Source organism: Cetorhinus maximus, chromosome 6, assembly GCF_964194155.1.
Source record: "Cetorhinus maximus chromosome 6, sCetMax3.hap1.1, whole genome shotgun sequence".
Taxonomy (NCBI): Eukaryota; Metazoa; Chordata; class Chondrichthyes; order Lamniformes; family Cetorhinidae; genus Cetorhinus; species Cetorhinus maximus.
In genome coordinates this window covers 64,567,110-64,588,761 of record NC_135884.1, presented here as the reverse complement: position 1 = coordinate 64,588,761, position 21,652 = coordinate 64,567,110, and the positions used below count along the sequence as shown (strand labels likewise).

At 43.5% G+C, this 21,652-nt stretch overlaps 1 protein-coding gene across 1 annotated transcript; it reads right to left on the bottom strand.

The window, feature by feature from the left end:
• Window positions 1-595: 595 nt before the first annotated feature.
• LOC144681792 (tumor suppressor candidate 2-like) lies at window positions 596-16,676 on the bottom strand. The gene is made up of 3 exons (XM_078543798.1): window positions 16,268-16,676; window positions 8,130-8,250; window positions 596-1,166 (listed from the first exon to the last, which is right to left on the bottom strand). Exons 1-3 carry the CDS (start codon window positions 16,414-16,416, stop codon window positions 1,101-1,103), a joined length of 336 nt encoding a protein of 111 aa, XP_078399924.1. The 5' UTR covers window positions 16,417-16,676; the 3' UTR covers window positions 596-1,100.
• Window positions 16,677-21,652: the final 4,976 nt, after the last annotated feature.

Sequence of the window (21,652 nt, the reverse complement as noted above, 5' to 3'; positions counted from 1 at the left end):
CCAGCTGATAATGCTGCAAAGGACTCTCCTGTGGCTCAATAAATTACCACCCAGTGTTTGCTAATGTATACAAGAGAACAGTCCTAATGGTTTGTGCCAAATTATTTTAACTCAGCCAGGGTAGGTTTGTTTTTTTTTCCATTCATGGGATGTGGGCACTACTGGCTAGGCCAGCAATTATTGCCCATCCCTAATTCCCCTTGTTCAGAGGGCATTTAAGAGTCAACCACATTGCTGTGGGTCTGGAGTCACGTCAGCCAGGCCAGGCAAAGACGGTAGATTTCCTTCCCTAAAAGGACATTAGGGACCAGATGGGTAGAGATGCTACAATGATACTGGAAGAGTGAGGGGAAGAAGACATCTCCTGATCAGTATTCAATGGTCATAGGTGTGGAGAGTGCAAGGACATAATGGAGCCTAGTTGTAATGATCGTCTAGTACTTCGCTACCCGGTTTTCTCCACATTTCCACTGTCTCAGCTCACTTGTAGGGCTGCTGCTTTTGATACAAATCATTCACTTTTGGAACAGGAGGCAGTGTATACACCACTTTCAGGTACATTTTTCCTCATGGTATTCAAGAATCAGTCACAAAACAGGGTCACTGGCAATTTTTATTACATAGAATGAGAAAATTAAAGCACATTTTTGAACAAAATTTCATAAATAACTAATCAACTTTCATAGATATGCCATTATATTTACTGCTGAACACTGTGCAGATGTGTATATACAGAACTCAAATGTTTAAATATCCCTGATGACTGCATTAAATTAAAGCTACTATTTACATTGTTTTTGAACATAGGTCACAGTAATCTAACACAATTACTTGAAAAAGCACAAGAGTTCTGAGTGTATATTTGTACTGTGACTGGGTTTATAACTGAATTAGGATAAATTTTCAACATATTACCTATAGATATTCACAGAGGAAACGTTTCAGAGTTTGGCTTGTAGCAGAAAAGCTACACGCAAATGAAACAGATGCTATATGCTCACTGGGCCAGTTTCCACCACCGAAATGAAGGACCAAAGAGGATTCAGCAGCTGCAGTCATCTATAGTGCATCAGTCTTATTGATGAAAACTTGCATTCCAGTCACACCTCACATAAAACCACTGGGAAATCCACATGGATTCGCGGATGGTCCAGTTTAACCATCCCCTGCAAAAACAATAAACATAGATCAGTCAACTGAAGAGGTAAAGAGTATCCAGCCTGTGCATTTATGGATTAACACATTGCTACCAATGCTACTATATTTAATTTTGAACGAAGCAATTCCTGTGATGTTAAATGAAAATGATAAATTGCTCCAACCACTACCACCTGTCACCTTGCACATACATGGCACTAACAGTTCAAACTGAAAGAGCTATCCAACTGAGACGAAGAGCTGGCGCAATGGGCCAAATGACCTCCTGCAGTACTGTACGAAGTGTCTCAGCCTATGTTCAGAAACATTAGGGATGGGCAATAAATACTGGCCTTCCCAGCAACTCCCACGTCCTATGAATTAAAAAAATGCATCACTCAGTGGTTTAAGCACTTCACATGCAAGTACGAAACCCTACAGGTATTCTTGGAGATAATACTAATGTCTCGAGGCTGCACAGAACAAGGTCAACCAAGAAAAATGTTTCTATGACTGACTTTGTGTACTTTGATTGCTACCATGGACACAGGAAGAGCGAGAAACAAGCTTCAGAAGTTGAGAGACATGAACCTCAAAGATGCTGTCCAATCTAGCTCTTTCCACATTAATTGAAAGTGAAAATGATAAATTAAATACTTTCACTAGAAGGATGCAATTTTGAAGTTCAGACTTTTTTTTTTGGACGATTCAAACTATCCATTAAAAAAGACAGTTCTGACTGGGTCTCCACCCTAATTAGTTTCTTTCAAAAACTGGTGGGTTTCTAGTATTTTAAATTTTGATTGCAGTCCAACCATCTTTACCAAATTAGCCTGGAAGTGGTTCTGTGTTCCAAAATCTCAATCAGGGCTCACACTTCTGACCAGCAGCCAATGAATGCTGCTTTAAATTCACAGGAATTTAAATGGATGAAGGGACCACAATGGAATTTGCCTGCCACACTCACTGTCGAGACTGCACATTACAAACAGGAGGATACTATCGGCACCTTTGGAATTATATTCCAATACAAATCATAGCATGTGACACAGGCAGCAAAAGAGAGGGAAGTGTACATGTTATGGTTGGAACTGGCATGCAGACATCAGTGCTTCACCTATGGCTACTGCAGACTGTCAAAGCTCATTTCCTTCCATTTAGCTTCAGTCTCCATCTACTCAGAATTCCAAGTAATTCGAACCACCCAACATATGGCTAAAGACAGCAAAGGGATGAAAACTTCCACATTGAGCGCCACTGGCATGGAACTTTGTCTAGGAAAAAAATCCTGGCATTTGCAGAGTTCTAATTCATTTTCTCTCCTCAAGAAGTCACTGAGCCTTCCCTTGTACAGTTCTGTAGTCTAGCAGCATTCCAGTACCTCACTCAAATGGCTATGCTTCAGGTGAGACCAGATGGTTTAGTGGTCTTTTGATACTGGTAGGTAGGAGAATGAGGGATATCACACCTATGCCCAATCACACAATATGCACTCAATAGCAAGGATCACAAGATGGTGGACAGGAATTAATTTTACAGTGAGGGAAACCATGCCAGTTGTCTGAAGGAAATGTGCAGCTTAATTTCCCTTCTCCACACCTCATGCCCTTTTAAATAGATTCTGTCTCTATCACTGCTTTTGATTTGACAATCCACGCCTAACAACCTTTTGTGCAAAAATAATTTCTCAGTTCCTTCCTTTATTCAAGTTACCAACCCATCAAGCAACGGAAAGAGTTTCTCCTTACGTATCCTGGTCAAACATCTCAATCTTGAACACCTTTACAAATCACCTCCTAACCTCTGCTTCTGCAGCTTAAAAAAGTCCCAGAATATTTAGTATCTCTGCAATCTCTTATCTCTACTACACTCTTACTGAATCCCTTTTGCAGCTTTCCCATGGTCTTCACATACTTCTGTTCAATGATTCCCCATGGCCTTTACATGCTTTCGTTAGAACCTTGGTTATTTTTGTTTTCTGGTTAATTGTAGTGCCCAGGCTACCACAACAGAGAGAACTGCTAGTGCTGTTAGGGAAGGGTTTAACTAGATTGGCAGTGGGATGGGAACCTGAGGGCAGATTCAGATAAGTCAAATTCAGAGCTGGAGCAGGGAACAAAATTCACGAGTGACTCTCAGTGACAGAAGCAGCAAAAGGTTAAAAGGTTTACAACACAGGAATTTGGCAATGTTAAAAAGATATTTAAATGCAAGGAGTATAGCAAAAAAGCCAATGAGCTGAGGACGCAAATAGACAAATGGCAGCATAGTATAACTGTTATAATAGAAACTTGGCTTAAAGAAGGGTAAAAGTGGCAGCTAAACATTCCTGGATGTAGGGTTTTCAGGCAGGATAGAGGGGGGACTAAAAAGGTGGGGCTGTAGTATTATTGGTTGTGGAATCAATTACAGCTGTGAGGAGGGATGACATACTAAATGAATCATCAAATGAGGCTATATGGGTTGAGCTCAGAAATAAAAAGGGGGCAGCCACACTACTAGGAGTGTACTCTAGACCCCCAAATAGTGAGAGGGAGATAGAAGAGCAAATATGTAGGCAAATCCGAGTGCAAAAACAATGTGCAAAAACAATAGGACAATAATAGTTGCAGACTTCAACTACACTTTTTTTTTTGCCAGCACGAGTGCATTACTAGATTTAGTCTTAGGACATGGAGCTGGGCAAGTGGATGAAGTAGTAGTGAGTGACCATAATACAGTTAGATTCAGCATCATTATGGAAAAGAATAAAGGTAGAACAGGAGTAAAAGTTTTAAAATGGGGAAAAACAAATTTTACTAAGCCGAGGGGTGATCTGGCAAAAGTGGGCTGGTTACAGCTACTTTGAGGGAAATCAGTGACAGGCTAATGGGAGGCATTCAAAAGAGAGATTCTACAGGCACAGTGTAGACATGTCTCCACAAAGTAAAAGGGCAGTACTGCCAAATCTAGAGCACCCCGGTTATCTGGAAGCATACAAAGTAAGATAAAGCAGAAAAGAAAGCTTATGACAGTCACAAAAAACATAATACTGTAGAAAGCCTAGAGGAGCATAGGAAATACAGGGGTGAAATAAACAAGGTAAATCAGAAAGCAAAAAGGGTATGAAAAAATATTGGCAGGTAAAAATAAAAAACCCAAAGGTGTTTTACCAGTACATCAAGAGCAAGACAATAACTCAGGAAAGGGTGCTGATGCTGAAGATGTGGGCAGGGTTCTCAACTAGTGCTTTGTCTCTATCTTCACTAAGGAGAGGGATGATGCAGACCTTCTAGTTAAAGAGGAATGTGAAATATTAGATACAATAAGCATAGTGAGAGAGGATGTACTGGAGGGACTGGCATCCTGGAAGGTGGATAAATTGCCAGGGCCAGATGGATTGTATCCCAGGCTGTTGAAGGAAGCCAGGGCGGAAATAGCAGGTGCTCTGAGGATCATTTTCCAATCCTCACTAGATACAGGCAAAGTACCAGAGGACTGGAGGTCTGTGAACATTGTACCATTATTTAAAAAGGGTGCAAGGGATAGGCCTAATAATTATAGGTCGGTCAGTCTGACTTCGGTGGAGAAATTATTAATCAATTCTAAGACAGGATAAACTATCACTTAGAAAGGAACGGATTAATCAGGGATAGTCACATTGGTTTTGTTTTGGGGAAGGCTGTGTCCTAATTTAATCAAATTTTTTGAGGAAGTAACAAGAAGAATTGATGAGGGTAGTGCAGTGGATCTGGTCTACATGGATTTTAGTGAGGCATTTGACAAGGTCCCAAATGGCAGATTGGTCAGAAAAGTAAAAGCCCATGGGATACAGGGAAATGTGGGCAGTTGGATCCAAAATTGGTTCAGCAAAAAGAAACAAGGGTTAATGGTTGATGGATATAATTTGGGAATGGAAATCGGTTTCCAGTGCTGTTCCACAGGGCCCAGTGTTGGGTCCCTCGCTGTGTTGTAGTAGATATTAATGATTTGTACTTAAATGTAGGAGTAGGTACATGATTGGGAAATTTGCAGATGGCAAAACTTGGCCATATAGCTGATAGTGAAAAGGATAGCTATTGTCTCCAGAATGATATCACTGGTTTAGTTGAGTTGGCAAAAAAGTGGCAGATGGAATTCAATCCAGAGAAGTGTGAGGTTATGCCTTGGGGCGGGGGGGCAAATAAAGCTAGGGAACACACAATAAATGGGAGGATATTGGGCAGGGTAGAGAAAATGAGACACCTTGGAGTGCATGTCCACAGATTCCTGAAGATGGCAGGACAAGTGGGTAAGGTAAAAGAAAGCATATGGAATGCTTTCCTTTATTGGACAGGGTGTAGAATACAAAAGCAGATGTAATGCTGGAACAGTATAAAATACTGGTTAGGCCACAGCTGGAATTTTGTGCACAGTTCTGGTCACCACTTTACAGGAAGGACATAATTGCTCTGTAGAGTGCAGAGGAGATTTACAAGAATGCTGCCAGGGCTTGAAAATTACAATGAGGGAAAATTGGTTAGGTTGGAGCTGCTGTCCTTGGAACTGAAGAGACAGAGGGGGGTGACTTGGTTGAAGTGTACAAGATTACGAGGGACCTAGATAGAGTTGACAGGGATGCCATTTCCCTAGCAGAGAGGTCAATTACCAAGGGGCTCACATTTAAGGTGATTGGTAGAAGGATTAGAGGGGACATGAGGAAAAACTTCTTCACGCAGAGGGTGGTGGGCATTTGGAATTCACTGCCTGGTTTGGTGGTGGAGGCAGAAACCCTCAACTCATTTTAAAGGGACCTGGATCTGTACCTAAAGTGCTGTAACCTACAAGGCTACATACTAGGTGCTGGAAAGTGGGATTAGAATGGGCAGCTAGTTTTTTTATTTTTCTCTTTTCCAGCCAGTGCAGACACGATGTGCTGAATGGCCTCTTTCTGTGCTGTAACTTTTCTATGGTTCTAATAGCTAATCCAGAACAAATTAGAGAAATCCTTACTGATCTGTACACAGGTAAGGACTTGTTGTTGGTTCAGTACTATACAGAGCATCGCTCTCAATAAGCCTATGGGATAGCTCAAGTGCCAACTTATATCAGGATTTTAATTTGATACTTCTGCAAACTTTTGAAGAAAAACTAAAGAGTCCTCTCCTCGAGACCAATTTTCATCTCACAAATGCAAAACTGTCATGATTGGACAGTTCACTGGACAGGATATTTCTGAAGATGGATGATGATATTTGGGTATCACTCCAGCATTAACTGGGAAACAGTGGATGGTGTGAGGTCTATGTGGGGGGGGGGGGGGGGGGGGGGGGCAGTTGTGGAATCATCCATCTCCCTGCCTCCCAGAACCATGATAAGGTTTCCCCTTGTCCTCACTTTTTACCCCACCAGCCTCTATAATCAAAGACTCTTCCTCCATCATTCTGCCACTTCCAGCACGATGCGACCGAACACATTCCCTTCCACTGTCAACATTCTGAAGTGACCATTCCCTCCGCAACATCCAATATCTCTTCTTCCCAAGGCATCTTCCCATCTAATCGCAAGTGGGGTAACACCTATCCTTTTACCTCCCCTCTCCTCACTATCCAAGGCTCCAAACACTCCTTCCAGATGAAGCTGTGATTTACTTGTACTTTCAATTTAATATTCTACATTCGCTGCTCACAAAATAGATTGGGCGTTTGCTTTGCAGAACACCTCCACTTAGCCCACAAGCATGACCCCAAGCTCCCAGTTTGCCATTTCAATTCATCACCCTGTTTTCACCCTCCCATTTCTGTCCTCGGCCTGTTGCAGTGTTCCAGCGAAGCTCAATGCAAGCTCAAGGAAAACACCTCATCTTCCACTTAGGCACTTTACAACCTTCTTCTGGGCTCAACATTGAGTTGAACAATTTTAGAGCACAAACTCTGTCCTCCATTTTGATTTTGTTTTTTGCCATGTGCCTGTTTGAATCTTGTTTTTTTACTTTTGGAGAGAGCTGTTCATTGTTCTGGCATTTACACTCACTCTGGGCAAATATCGCTCCTTCTGTTCCATGAATTTATGTATTTCTCCCACCCTTCATCCCAGACCTTCCCTTTAGTTCTTCCTTCTCCTCCCTTTTGACAGCATATACCCCATCACATTTCTACCTTCCATCTGCTCTGAAGAGTCACATTCGACTCAAAACCTTAACTGTTTCTCTCTCCACAGATGCTGTCAGACCCGAAAAGTATTTTGCTTTTATATTGGGGGATTTGTGTGACAAGATTAGTACCCAAGTCTCTGCTAGCCATACACTCCAGTTTTGAATGTGGGTAAGGCTGATTGATATCCCAGTGTCATTAGCTCACTTATGCCTCCAAGCAGCTAGTGACATGTACCAGCAGGCATACACTGCTACCTCACATGAGCTGAAATAAGGGATTCGTCAGCTTCGTCTGGTATAGATAGGATACATCACCCCGCCAAGTGCATGAAGTCTGGAAGGTTGGAAGAGACAGATGATCCTAACAAGAGGACAAGGGCTCTGAAGGCAAACAGGCAAAACAGACTTGTGGCCAGTCACCTCAAAAGTTTGGGACCTTATCAAACATCATCCCCTAGTTAGTAATGAAACCTAGTCGCAAAAACGCTATTGCTTATAGTGGAAGCATCTGGCATAATACCGCATCCAATCCCTGGTGACAGGAAGGAACTTGAAGGAGGTGGTGTAGAAGAAAGCATCTCTCTCTTGGTTCCCTCACCCCCTTAAAATGGAAACAGGCTGAAAAGTTTAGTGTCAGATCTAAGTAGAGACTCCACCATCATACTAGAACTATTGTGAAATGTTACTTGTACAGAATGATCACTACACCCAACTCTAAATGCCAAGTCACTACACTGAATTAGGTTCAAAAGTTTTGAGGCATTTCAACATTGACTATATAAATATATCTAATCATCATTAGGATTGGAGTTAAGACAGTCCTCCTCTACCGTAAGGAAATGAAAGGATATGCAAATTGCAGAACCTGTCTTTCTCTCACCTGAGGTATTAAATTTTTATGAATTCTTTTCAGTTTTGCTTTTTTTCTTCCATTCTTTGTGACAAATGTTTCTTCATAGAATTCATGAGCCAAATCGCCATCTTCATCATAGTACATCGAGCTGCAAGGGCAAAAAAATATCTTAGCTAAACTCTGAACAAACATGTCTCTCTGTAGTGAAATGCAGCTACGTTATTAAAATGAGCTTTTGTTTAATAATCTACAGCTGAAAATCCAAAATTCTCCACCTGTACTCAATGATCTTTTAATTAAAAATTCTGCTATTGATAGGTCTGCTTATGAAAGCATCTTTGCATCCAAGAATGACAAGGTTCTTAGTTGTGTAGCATCCAGATATATACAATTATCAATACAGAAAACTCCTCCAGATTGCAAACTTTCCAAAATGTATAATCAGAAAATAATATTAAGAGGTATTGATCTGACTTCGGGTTTAGTGACCACTTCCAAGTACTGTCACTATACTATAGTTCATGAGCTAAGTACCCAATTAAAGTCCTCATCCCAGGGGAATATTACTAACTCTCACAGAAGCCTTTCAGAGACACCAGCTCAATAGAAAGACAATTTGCTTGCTGGGTTGTGACTTACAAAGGGAATAGATCTTTGTAACCAGATCACCCATGCATTCACATTGTGCAGCTTGGTTTACTGGCTGAACTTATGTCAAATGGAAAATTCAGAAAGGTGGTTATAAAATCTATAATATACTTCGGAATTTCTTTTCATCGTTATGATTACAAAAGACAACCTATAGAGGACTGAGTATATGTGACTCAATGTAGCATTTACATCAAGCAGAATGCCCCAGATTAGACTCCTAGTCTGTGTTGGGTTAGCTGTTTACCACTGGTGCTTTTTTAATTGGCCTAAAAGTCCTTGGTATTTGGAGGAGGGGGGGGCGCAGAAAGAGGAAAAAATATCAGCCAGATTTCAGCTCATAATTGTTATCCAGTGGTTTATGCTAACTGAATGTATGGCTACCAGATGAGAACAGGAGGCTTGCCCAGTACAACCTCCTTTACTTCAGAACCTTGCTCAGATTATACTCCAGAATTTGGAGTATAACTCCCACTTATGCTTAAAAAAAATTGGGAACCTATCAACTACACTAAGTTAATCAGGCTTAACTGCTCAATACATGACTGGGCAGGAAAGTCATTGGAGGCCCTTAAGTTTGAGACCACTGCTTACATCTGAAATCCCCAAAAAGCTCAAAAGAGACAGACTGGAAAAATGTACAGTACCTGCATTCTATATCTAAAAATATCAACTTCATTGACAACCTAGTGCACAAAGGTGCTCACACAGGCCAGAAGATCCAAATCTGCACTGAGCTCGGGTATAACACTCCAAGTACCATTCTAGGGAATTGATAGTGTTAGGCTGGCCACTCTGGATCATTATCCTGAGGAAGCATTACTGAAAAATGTGGCTATTGGGTACAACAGGGATCAAATTCAGCTTCCCTCCCTAGTCAAATTACCTGTTCAGACATTATCTAGGTGCATACATTTAGAATGTCCACTGGAGCAATGTCCCAGAAGGTCGCTAATGCCAGTGAAACCCCACCTCAGCAGGGTCTGCTCTTTCAGATAAGCAAGTCTGAAAAGAAAGGATTATCCATCACCCTATTCAAGATCACATCCTCAAATTCTATGCAAAATAAAACACCACATCCTTTAAAATATGCCAGCTGCATTATATAAAAACAAAGCACCAGCAGTAGGATAACCATGAAAAAGCATGTTGCTGTTTGATGCTCATGATTCCCCATGACAATTTATCAATCTTAGTGAAGTCATCAGGCACATGGGCCAAAGGATATTAAATACACATGTGCACAGGGGAGCCACAGGAGGTAGGAAGGTGATCAGAATTTGTTAACCACATGCAATGCTAGTAACTGGCTCAATTATAGGATTAGCATGGCTTGGCATAGGCCCTGAAACATGTCACTTTCCCAATCTCTCAGGCATGGAGTAGTGTAAATTTGTTGAAACTCAAAAAAGTTGGAGAAAAACATTTTAAAATAAGGCTGAAACCAAATGAAAATGCCAACTCTTAAAAGTTGATTAAAATCATTTGGGGAAAGTTTCTAAACGATTAGACCTCATTAATAGTACAGTATCTTGGCCTACTGCTATGTTACTCATCAGATTCAGAACACAGCACCCCAGATGGGTGAACTGTTGCCTGAGTTTCAACAGGTTCAATCCTTGCTCCATGCCAATTTAGCTCATCTATTTTAGATAGGAAAGGGGCACAACAGGTTTCTGTGCCAAATGACACGAGGAATAAATCACTTAGGGCGCCTGTTTCAGTTCGAGTCTTGAAAATTGATATGAGCTCATACTCAGGATCAAGGGCAGGCATGATTCATCACAGGCAAGTATCCAACTGACACTCACCCTCTTGCCTCGTAGATAAGGAATGACCACTTTTCTGAAGGCCAGACCTCTGTGGTCATACTTCAACATGTCAACAACTTCAGGAGAGAAATATAGAAATAGGTCAAACATGGGGAAGGAAACCTCCTGATTACCATGTACCGCCCTGCCTCAGCTGATGAGTCAGTGCTCCTCCATGTTGAACACCACTTGGAGGGAGCACTGAGGGTGGCATGAGCACAGAATGTACTCTGGGTGGGGGACTTCAATGCCCATCACCAAGGGTGGCTTGGTAGCACCACTACTGACCGAACCTTAAATGACATAGCTCCTAGACTGAGTCTGTGGCAGGTGGTGAGGGAATCAATGAAAAACATACTTGACCTCATCCTCACCAACCTGCCTGCTGCAGATGCATCTGTCCATGACAGTATCAGTAGGAGTGACCATCGCACAGTTGTTGTGGAGACGAAGTCCCACCTTCACATTGAGGATACCTTCCATCGTGTTGTGTGGTACTACCACCGTGCTAAACAGATCTAGCAACTCAAGACTGGGCATCCATGATGCACTGAGGGCCATCATCAGCAGCTGAATTGTACTCGAACACAATCTGTAACCTCATGGCCCGGCATATCTCCCACTCTACCATTACCACCAAGCCAGGAGATCAACCCTGTTTCAATGGAGAGTGCAGGAGGGCATGCCAGGAGCAACACCAGGCATATAAATGAGGTGTCAACCTGATGAAGCTATAACATAGGGCTACTTGCGTGCCAAACAGCATAAGCAGCAAGTGATAGACAGAGCTAGGCGATCCCACAACCAACAGATCAGATCGAAGCACTGCAGTCCTGCCACGTCCAGTCATGAATGGTGGTGGACAATTAAACAACTCACTGGAGGCAGCGGCTCCACAAATATCCCCATCCTTGATGATGAAGGAGCCCAGCACAGTGCAAAAGATAAGACTGAAGCATTTGCTACAATATTCAGCCAGAAGTGCCAAGTGGATGATCCATCTTGGCCTCCTTTGCAGGTTCCCAGCATCACAGATGCCAGTCTTCAGCCAATTCGATTCACTCCACGTTATTTCAAGAAATGGCTGAAGGCACTGGATACTGCAAAGGCTATGGGCCCTGACAACTTTCCGGCAATAGCACTGAAGGCTTGTGCTCCAGAACTTGCAGCACCCCTAGCCAAGCTGTTCCAGTACACTGGCATCTACCTAGCAATATGGAAAACTGCCCAGGCATGTCCTGTACACAAAAAGCAGGACAAATCCAACCCGGCCAATTACCACCCCATCAGTCTACTCTCGATCAGTAAAGTTAACACAAGGGGTCATCAACAGTGCTATCGAGCAGCACTTGCTTAGCAGTAACCTGTTCACTGATGCCCAGTTTGGGTTCCGCCAGGGTCACTCAGCTCCTGACCTCATTACAGCCTTGGTTCAAACATGGACAAGAGAGCTGAACTCCAGACGTGAGGAGAGAGTGGCTGCCCTTGACATCAAGGCAACATTTGACTGAGTGTGGCATCAAGGAGCCCTAGCAAAACTGGAGTCAATGGGAATTAGGGGGAAAACTCTCCGCTGGTTGGAGTCATACCTAGCACAAAGGAAGATGGCTGTGATTGTTGCACGTCAGTCATCGCAGCTCCAGGACATCACTGCAGGAGTTCCTCAGGGTAGTGTCCTTGGCCTAACCACCTTCAGCTGCTTTATCAATGACCTTCCTTCCATCATAAGATCAGAACTGGGAATGTTCGCTGATGATTGCACAATGTTCAGTTCTATTTGCCACTCCTCAGGTACTGAAGCAGTCCATGTCTAAATGCAGCAAGACCTGGACAATATCCAGGTTTGGGGTGACAAGTGGCAAGAAACACTCATGCCACACAAGTGTCAGGCAATGACCATCACCAACAAGAGAGAATCTAACCATCGGCCCTTGACGTTCAATGGCATTACCATCACTGAATCTCCCACTATCAACATCCTGGGGGTTACCATTGACCAGAAACTGGACTAGCTATATAAATACTATGGCTACAAGAGGTCAGAGGCTAGGAATCGTGTGACGAGTAACTCACCTCCTGACTTCCCAAAGCCTGTCCACTATCTACAAGGCACAAGTCAGGAGTGTGATGGAATGCTCCTCACTTCGTGACGAGTGCAGCTCCCACAACACTGAAGAAGCTTGACACCACCCAGGACAAAGCAGCTCACTTGATTGGCACCCCTTCCACAAACACTCACTCCCTCCACCACCGACACACAGTAGCAGTGTGTACCATCTACAAGATGCATTGCAGGAATTCACCAAGGCTGCTTTGACAGCACCTTCTAAATGGTAGTGGTCATGTGTTTGGAAGGGCTAGGGCAGCAAATAGATGGGAACACTACCATCTGGAAGTTCCCCTCCAAGTCACTCACCATCCTGATTTGGAAATATATTGCCGTTCCTTCACGGTCACTGGGTCAAAATCCTGGAACTCCCAAACAGCACTGTGGGTGTACCTGTACCACATGGGCTGCAGCAGTTCAAGGCAGCAGCTCACCACCACCTTCTCAAGGACAACTTGGGATGGGCAATAAATGCTGATCCAGCCAGTGAAGCCCACATCCCATGAATAAAAAAATGCCGGCTATTTTTGACCAAAGCTTGAGGATAATACGAAAAATCCAATAGTTAAGCCTCACACGATAAGCATTTAAGGGAACTTTGAAGTTTCTAATTTTTATGCTGAAACGTAAGAGTTAACTGACAATAATGTATGTCCCAGAGGAGCTCCACTGCAAATAATTGGGGATGTGAACTTAAACAGCCACCCAATACAAGCAAACAATTCTACTGTTGTAAATTACCAATTAGCAGTCTGATTTCTCAGTCAAATGGCCTTAGGACAATTAACAGGTGACAAAGTCTTCTGTACCTACCACCTCACTACTTGGAACACCATTAGAACAGTCCTATACCTGATATCACTGCTTGACCTGCAGAAGGCCAAGAACCTACTCTAGGGTTTCAATGATCACACTAAAATTCAGATGCCTCCAAAGACACTCATTTTCCTTAACTATCAAGCAGATTCAACATCAATACTTTCACCTCAGAATCAGGTCATGGATCCAAACTCCATCACATGTGCCAACCTTGGCTCAGCAATAGCACCAATGTCGAAGTTAAAGGGTTTGTGGAAATCAAGCCCCACTGCAGAAACTTGGTCACATGGCTGGCCGACAGTTCAGTACAGTGCTTGGGGAATGCTGCAGTGTCAGAGGGGCCATTGCCTGACAAGCAATAAAATCAGTGATGCTGAAGAAGCCAAGTCCACCTGTTCAGGTGTAAAGATGCCATGGCACTATTTGAATGAAAGCTGGGGTTCTCCTCAAGCCCTGGTCAATATTGATCCCTCAATTAACCACCAGAACAAATTCATTTATCATTTATTTCATTGCTGTTTGTGTGCACAAGTTTTCACAAATGTATAACAGTATATGAAATGGGGCATCAACATAATAACTTGACACCGTGTGCAAATTTGAAGTACCTTGCCAGCAATTCCCACAGAGATGTTGAACAATCTACACGTGCCACTCTTCTGCCACCTGCCCTGGCTGGTGTGACTGCTCTGAGCCACAGTCCCTCCAGAGCCCTTTTTGTGCAGTGAGGTATGTTTGCAGTTTCAAACAACAAAACCATAAAACCATAAAACCATTAACTGAAGCACAAGAGATGCTTTACTTCAAATGAAATGCCAAACCGTGCTGTTTGCCAGTTTGGGTAGGTGCAAAAGATCCCATAGCACTAGAGAAAGAGCAGCATAAGAGCTGTAATGATAAACTTGGCCATCTCAGCAAACATTTTTTAAACAAAAATATAATCAATACTGTGCATCAACATGCTTGTATCAGGATGAGATATAAAGCAGGACAAAGTTAAGGGCCTGCTCAATGGAACATGGATTGCCCTCTGTACCTTGGAGCTAACTTGATGGTGGAAGGGGATTTTGCCAGGTTTTTCTCAGAAGCTTTGCCTCCCTGGAGACAACATTATTGAAACTAGAGAGGATGGATACACAGCGCAGCAATGACCAACTGAAAGGACAAATGCAAAGTCTTTTGATGCCCTTTTACATATGATAAATATATAATTACCTTTTGTAATAAACAAGTACACAGCAATTAACCTGCACAAGATATTTCGCACCAAACATAAAAACTGCCAGGCTTTTTCAAAATTGTTAGATAAAAGCAGCAATCGTCCTTAATGCAATTAACCAAATATAAGCTTGCTAGCACAGCAATAATCACACTAACAAGTTGTCCAGTTGCCACAAGGTAATGGGTTGTTTCTACTGGCAACAGGGCCTCAATTATTAATAATAAAAACAAAGTGCTGGAAATACTCAGTGCACCCGACAGCATCTGTGGAGAGAGAAACAGTTGAGTCAAACGTGACTTCTTTAGAACTGGATGCCACCAGACCTGCTGAGTATTCCCAGCACTTTGTTTTTATTTCAGATTTCCAGCATTCACAGTATTTTGCTTTTACCTCAATTATTAGCCTAAGACCAAGCAAATATATGAAATAGGGCAGAAGGGCAGAAACTAGACAAGGGAACGTAAGACTTAAGCCTGGAAACAGTCCCTTCCCACTGCCACAGGCAAGCAATTGGCCGACCAACACCCACCTTCGCCCCAAGAGGCGGTGGTAAGGATTGGGCTAACTTTTTCCTTTGGAAAACACAACTTGCAGTGGCCCCCACACCCTTTGGAAATGCCCCAAACATGTGTCAATATCACTCTCAAAAGTCACACAAGATCAGTTATGAGTTATGTGTAGAGTCACCCGCAGGACAGGAGCAAGGGGGAGATCATCAGGCAGCAGTAACCACACGAGAAGTGGATCCAGATCTGAGCAGAGGAAACCCCAGGTAGGGTAGAGCCAAGAGCCAATAAAGAGGGGAAAACCCAAAGCAGCATTGGGCAAAAAGACAGGAACCCCAGCTGGTGGAAGCTTCCAGCAAGGCTTCACCTAACACAGCACAGGTGAGATAATTCTCTTTTGCTGTAAGCTAAAACACCTATAGGTGCTGACTCTTTAAACTTAATGCTGCATCATAACAGAGTTACATCACTATTGGGAAGGGGTAAAAGTACCCAGGATACATTGAGTGCTGTTCCACTAGGGGCACCTCAATGTAAAAAGGACATTCAGGTACCATCAAAATGATAAGGTTAATGGCTTCATGAAGCATAGAAGTATTCAGATTAGATGCCACCCAAATGGGGGTTGGAGCTCAGAATTGCCCTGTCCCCACTGGCCATCAATTACACCTCATCCAACTTCCTCGGTCGCTATTGCCCCTTCTTCCTTCCAATTCCTCCTTAAAAATTTACTCTCCCATCCCAAACAGCTTACTTCCTAACCTTTCCCCTCTGTCTGCGATCCAACCCACACCCTGCTTCCATTCCCCAATCTCTCCAGCACTCTCTCACTCCTGGTCCCTCCTAACTCGTGTTTGCCCAACCTCCCTAGACCCACCTGCTCCTCTTCCCTGTGCCTCCCTCCCCTTCACCCCTTGGTCTCCACCCACCCCCCCCCCAAAATCCCCCATGGTCCGTTCCCACCTTCCCCCTGGTTTCTCCACACTCCCTCCCCCCCGCCCCCGGACACACACCTGCCCCTGCTCCTCTCCTCCAGCTCTCCGGGCTCTTACCTCCTGCGGCTGAAGACGAAAGGAGTAGCCGCCAGCCGGCTACTCCTGTAGCGGGCCAGGCTCTGCTCGTTGTCGCCGTTGGCCGAGTCACTGACGGTGCCCGATCCAAAGGGCCAGAAGGTGCGGCCTTTGGAGCTGCTGCCGCCCATTGTCAGCCGGAGACCATCTCCGAGCGGCGGGGCTCGGGGGACAACAGCCCTTGGGGGGGGAGGGGGTGGGAGTGAGAACTGGGCTGAGACCCGGGGGCCGCTTCTCTCGCTACCGGCCCCAGGGCGCGGGGCCCGCGTCTCTTTCTCTCTCTCTCCAGTCGGGTAGGCCTGAAGCCTGGGGCTCGCGCCGCTTCGACCGTTAGAAGCTGCAGCGAGGACCCAACCTACAGCCAGAGTCTGTCCGCGCAGCTGCCTGACTGGGCCACTTCCGCTTAGGTGGACGGGCCAACGGATATGACGTCTGGCGGAGGCGGGGGCTTGCAACTAGACTGGCAGATCAGGTATGACAGTTGGTTTATTGACTTTTTAAAAATAATCTTTGATTTACGGATTATACTCTCCCCTCTTTATAGAGAGAATACTGTAAATAATTTACAACCCAAAAGCCCTGCAGGTCCAACCCCAACATTGTCATTTAGCCTTTGGCCAAGGAGGGCATTGTTCTCTGTTGAACAGATGCCTTTACCTTGGGGAAGGTGAACACCAAACCTCTGACACCTCCCCCAACCTCCCTCTGGACCACACTCATTCCCACCCCACCACCAAACATCAAGCTATCCTTTCCCAGACTGTCACCAACCTCATTTCCCAGACTGTCACCAACGTTCTGATGAAGAGTCATATGGACTCGAAACGTTAACTGTGTTCCTCTCTGCAGATGCTGTCAGACCTGCTGAGTTTTTCCAGCTATTTTTGTTTTTGTCACCAACGTCATCTCCTCTGCAGGTCTTCCCTCCACGACCAGCAACCTCCAGAAATGCCAACCTTCACTGCTTCGTAAATCAAATCAAAGAGCTCTTGTCTCTTTGCAAATGTGGACTAATATCGATTGACAATTGGTTTACAGACCTCATGAGTGTAACAGGTCAGAGCTCTTTATGAAGGCTGTATCACTGCACCTGAAAATGCTTTACCAAAACACCCTCTGGTACCTGAGTATGATGCTGAGGGGAATGATCCAATGCCACATTTGTGCTCTAAGGCAATGAGCCTGCACGAAAGGCACTGGCTGCAGAACTTGGGCCTCACAGTTGATGAATAAAAATATAACAACATAAGAAATAGGAACAGGAGCTGGCGATTTGGCCCTTTGAGCATGTTGCGCCAGTAAACAATATCATGGATGAATATCTCTCTCAAATCCACCCCCTGATTTATCCCGTACCCTTTAGTTCTTTACTATACAAAAGTCTATTGACCTCTGTCTTTGAATATGCTGAACAATTGAGCATCCAAAGCTCTCTGGGATAAAGAATTCCAAAGATTCACAAGCCTGCAGTGCAAAAATTTCTCTTCATCTCAGTCCTAAATGGCTGACTCCTTATTCTGAGACTGTGACATCTAGTTCTGAACTCCTCAGCTAGGAGTTCAGGTCTCAGGTTTACCCTATCATGCCCCTTAATAATTTTATATATTTCAAGTAGACCCCCTCTTACTCCTCTAAATTCTAGGCAATATAGGCCTAGTCCAGTCAATCTCTCCTCATAGGACAATCTTGTAATTTCAGGAATCAGTCCAGTAAACCTTCATTGCACTCTCTGCAAGGCTTGTGTACCCTCCCTTAAATAAGGAGACCAAAACTACATAGTTTTCCAGGTTTGATCCCACCAAGATCCCATATAATTGCTGCAGGACTTCCTTTACTCTTAAACAACAATAACTTATATTCATATAGCGCTTTTAACATAATAAAATGTTCCAAGGTGCTTCAGAGGAGCATTATAAAACAAAGTATGACACCGAGTCACACAAGGAGATATTAGGTCAAATGACCAAAAACTTGGTTCCATTCTTACCCAACTAAACATAGTCAGAGAATCACTTGCACATTGGAGGGGCAGCCCCGCTAAGATAGTACCCCCACTTTCTTCTCACCCATTTGGGAAGAAACCTGTTCATGTTCCCTCAGCATCTAAATTGCTGGTCCTATACTGCAGAGAAAGTAAATGCTTAAACTCACAAAGGGTGGGCTTGTCACATGACCATCTCTCTCTAACTGTGGTCTGATTCAAACATAGCCATGGCTAGTGTATTTCATTTGTAACTTAATTAGATCATGTCTTGGAATCCCTCTCTCAGCCAGGGACCCATTGTCCAAGTGATTAGGTTTAATGGTTCGTCTCCATCCAGCTGAGTACCCCAGGATTGTCTTGATGCTTTGCTAATGGGACAGGATATATGGTTCTGAGGCTATATTTGAATATAGTCCCCCTCTTCATCTCTTGCAGATGGAAGGATGTCAGAAAGATGCTTTCTCACCTCCCACTGGGAAAGGCTTTGTTAAGCATGCTTGTGGTGAGGGGAAAATTTCTGCATTTTGAAGTACTGAGACTCAAGATCAGGTTGGATGGTGCCATGGCTTCATGAGATTGGACTAGGACAAGGAGCAAAATGACCATCAGCAGCAGCCAAAGGCCACTGTGGAGAGACTTCCAGGTGGCCAGCAAAGAGGGGAGCGACAAAGAGGATGGTTGCAGCAGAGAGGAGCAGCAGAGAGGAAAGCAGCAGAGAAGGGAACAGCAGAGTGCTGGGGCCTCAGCTATTTACAATCTATATTAATAACATAGACAAAGAAACAAAGATTAATGTATCTAAATTTTCTGAAGATATAAAGCTAATTGGAAATGTAAGCTGGGAGGAGGACACAGTGAGGCTGCAAAGAGATATAGACAGGTTGTGAGTGGGCAACAAGGTTGCAGATGGAGTATGATGTGGAGAAGTGTGAGATTATTCACTTTGGTCATAAGAATAGAAAAGCAGAATATTTTTTAAAAGGTGCGAAACCTGTAATTCTTGATGTTCAGAGAGACTTGGATGTGCTTGCACAAGAAAGTTATCATGCAGGTGCAGCAAGCAATCAGGAAGGCAGATGGCATAGTGGCCTTTATTGCAAGAGGATTGAAGTACAAGAATAAAGAAGTCGTGCCAGAATTGTGCAGGGTTTTGGCGAGAACACATCTGGAATACTGTGTGCAGTTCTGGTCTCCATATTTAAGGAAAAATATACTTGCATTGGAGACAGTAGAGCAAAGGTTCACTCGATTAGTCTCTGGGATGAGACAGTTGTCCTTTGATGACAGGCTGAGTAAATTGGGTCCATACTCTCTGAAGTTTAGAAGAATGAGAGGTGATCTCATTGAAACTTACAAGATTCTGAAGGGACTCGACAGGGCAGATACTGAGAAGTTGTTTCCCCTGACTGGGGAATCTAAAGCACGGTGACACAGTCTCAGGGTAAGGGGTTATCATTTAGGACTGAGATGAGGAGAAATTTCTTCACTCAAAGGTTTGTGAATCATTGGAATTCTCTACCCCAGAGTTGTGGATGCTCCATCGTCAACTATATTTAAGGCTGGGATAGACAGATTTTTGGTCTCTCAGGGAATCAAGGGATATGGGAAGCAGGCGGGAAAGTGGAGTTGAAGCCCAAGATCAGCCACAATCACATTGAATAGGGAGCAGGCTCAACGGGCGGTATGGTCTACTCCTGCTTCTATTTCTTGTGTTCTGGTGTGACATTAGGATAGAACCATTTCAGTACTTTCCAGCATATGTTAGGGAGTCCCACAAGGGCAACCTTTTAATTATGGAGTGCTGTGCGGGCCATACCAAGAGCTGTTGGCAGTGCATCGCACCTCAGCAAAACGGAAATGAACTTTGCATCCCTTGGCGTCCAACAACTCGGTTGTCCTTCTTTCTTTATCGTTGGATTCCTGCCACTGGATATCATGGTTTTAGAAATTGTAAAATTGTGTGTTGTACACTTGCAGTACTGATCACTACCCACAGATGGCAAACACAGTCTTTATAAATCCAGCTGTCAATTGCTGCTGGATCGGAGCTGGTTGGCCAAACATTTTCTCTTCTGGTGTTTTATCATAAAGGTTAGGGGAAGTGTACAAAACACGGCACAAGCACCTAATTCAGGTACAGTAATACTGCACAGCACTGAGGACAACAGCACTTAATTTATTGTATTATAAAATGAGAGTTGCGGGCAACATGACATGGAGCATGGGTTTGGTTCTCAGCTTCAACCAAACTCTGCGCACATGACAATCAAGTTAGAAATGGTAAATAAAATGCAATAAATGAGGTGGAGTTGAAGCCCAATGTAAAAAAAAATCTAAAGTGGCTTTACAATTGTGTCAGCTGTGACTCAGTGGTAACATGTGTGCCCCTGAGTCAGAAAGTTGTAGGTTCGTAACCCACTCCAGAGACTTGAGTATAAAATCAAGGCTGACACTCAGAGGCAACACTTCTCAAATGAGACGTTAACTGAGGCCTCATCTACCCTCTCAGATGGATATAAAAGATCTCCTGGCTCTATTTGAAGAACCAGTGAATTCTCGATGATGTTCTAGCCAATATCTTTATCCCTAACATTAGTAATAAACTGATTGAGCTATTGTCACTGCTGTGTCAGCCAATAAGTTGGAAGCATGGTGGGACTTGCAGCTAAACAGTGCACATTTCAGCAAAGAGTAAGCAAATAACAGATTCCATTTAAAAAGAGTCTCTACGAATGCAACAAACAGAACAAATGTAAAAAAATCAACCCCAACGATTCCAGGCATGATTTTTAGCAGCATTACCCAATTATCCCCATTCTGCCAGAAATAGTGCTATCACCATAGGCAGATGCTTGTGTAATCTTGCTGTGTGGAAATTGGCTGCTGTGTTTAAATTATGTTATGACACAGCAGTTGGTAAAGGCTGAGTTGTTTAAATCTCAGAGGGAAACTTGAAACAACTGCCATAACCTATATTTTCAATTGGTATGTTTGAGATGCAACCCTGAATTCATAAATAAAACCACCAAGCCTCAGGAGGTTTTTTATACAAAACTAAATTAAACATTTATTCATTTAACAATGAAATAAACACATACACATGTCTACAAATTACTACCATAATAACTTTTAAACAAATCCCCAAGAGATAGTGTAAAATAAAGCATACTATTCTAAAGGGTGTGTGCAGGAGAAGAGAGCCTTGGGTGTATACGTACATTAGTCATTAAAGGTGGCAGGACAGGTAGAGAGAGCTTTTTCTAAAGCATACAGTATTCTAGGCTTCATTAATGGGGGCATAGAGTACAAGAGCAGGGAGGTTATGATGAACTTATATAAGACACTGGTTAGACCTCAGCTGGAGTATGGTGTCTGTTTAAAGT

Excerpts from the sequence above, each read along its gene's own strand:
- LOC144681792 (XM_078543798.1), bottom strand. The coding sequence starts at position 16,416 with ATGGGCGGCAGCAGCTCCAAAGGCCGCACCTTCTGGCCCTTTGGATCG. Across the intron at positions 8,251-16,267 it reads TTCGTCTTCAGCCGCAGGAG|CTCGATGTACTATGATGAAG; the intron begins GTAAGAGCCCGG and ends TTGCCCTTGCAG. Across the intron at positions 1,167-8,129 it reads ATAAAAATTTAATACCTCAG|GGGATGGTTAAACTGGACCA; the intron begins GTGAGAGAAAGA and ends TTGTTTTTGCAG.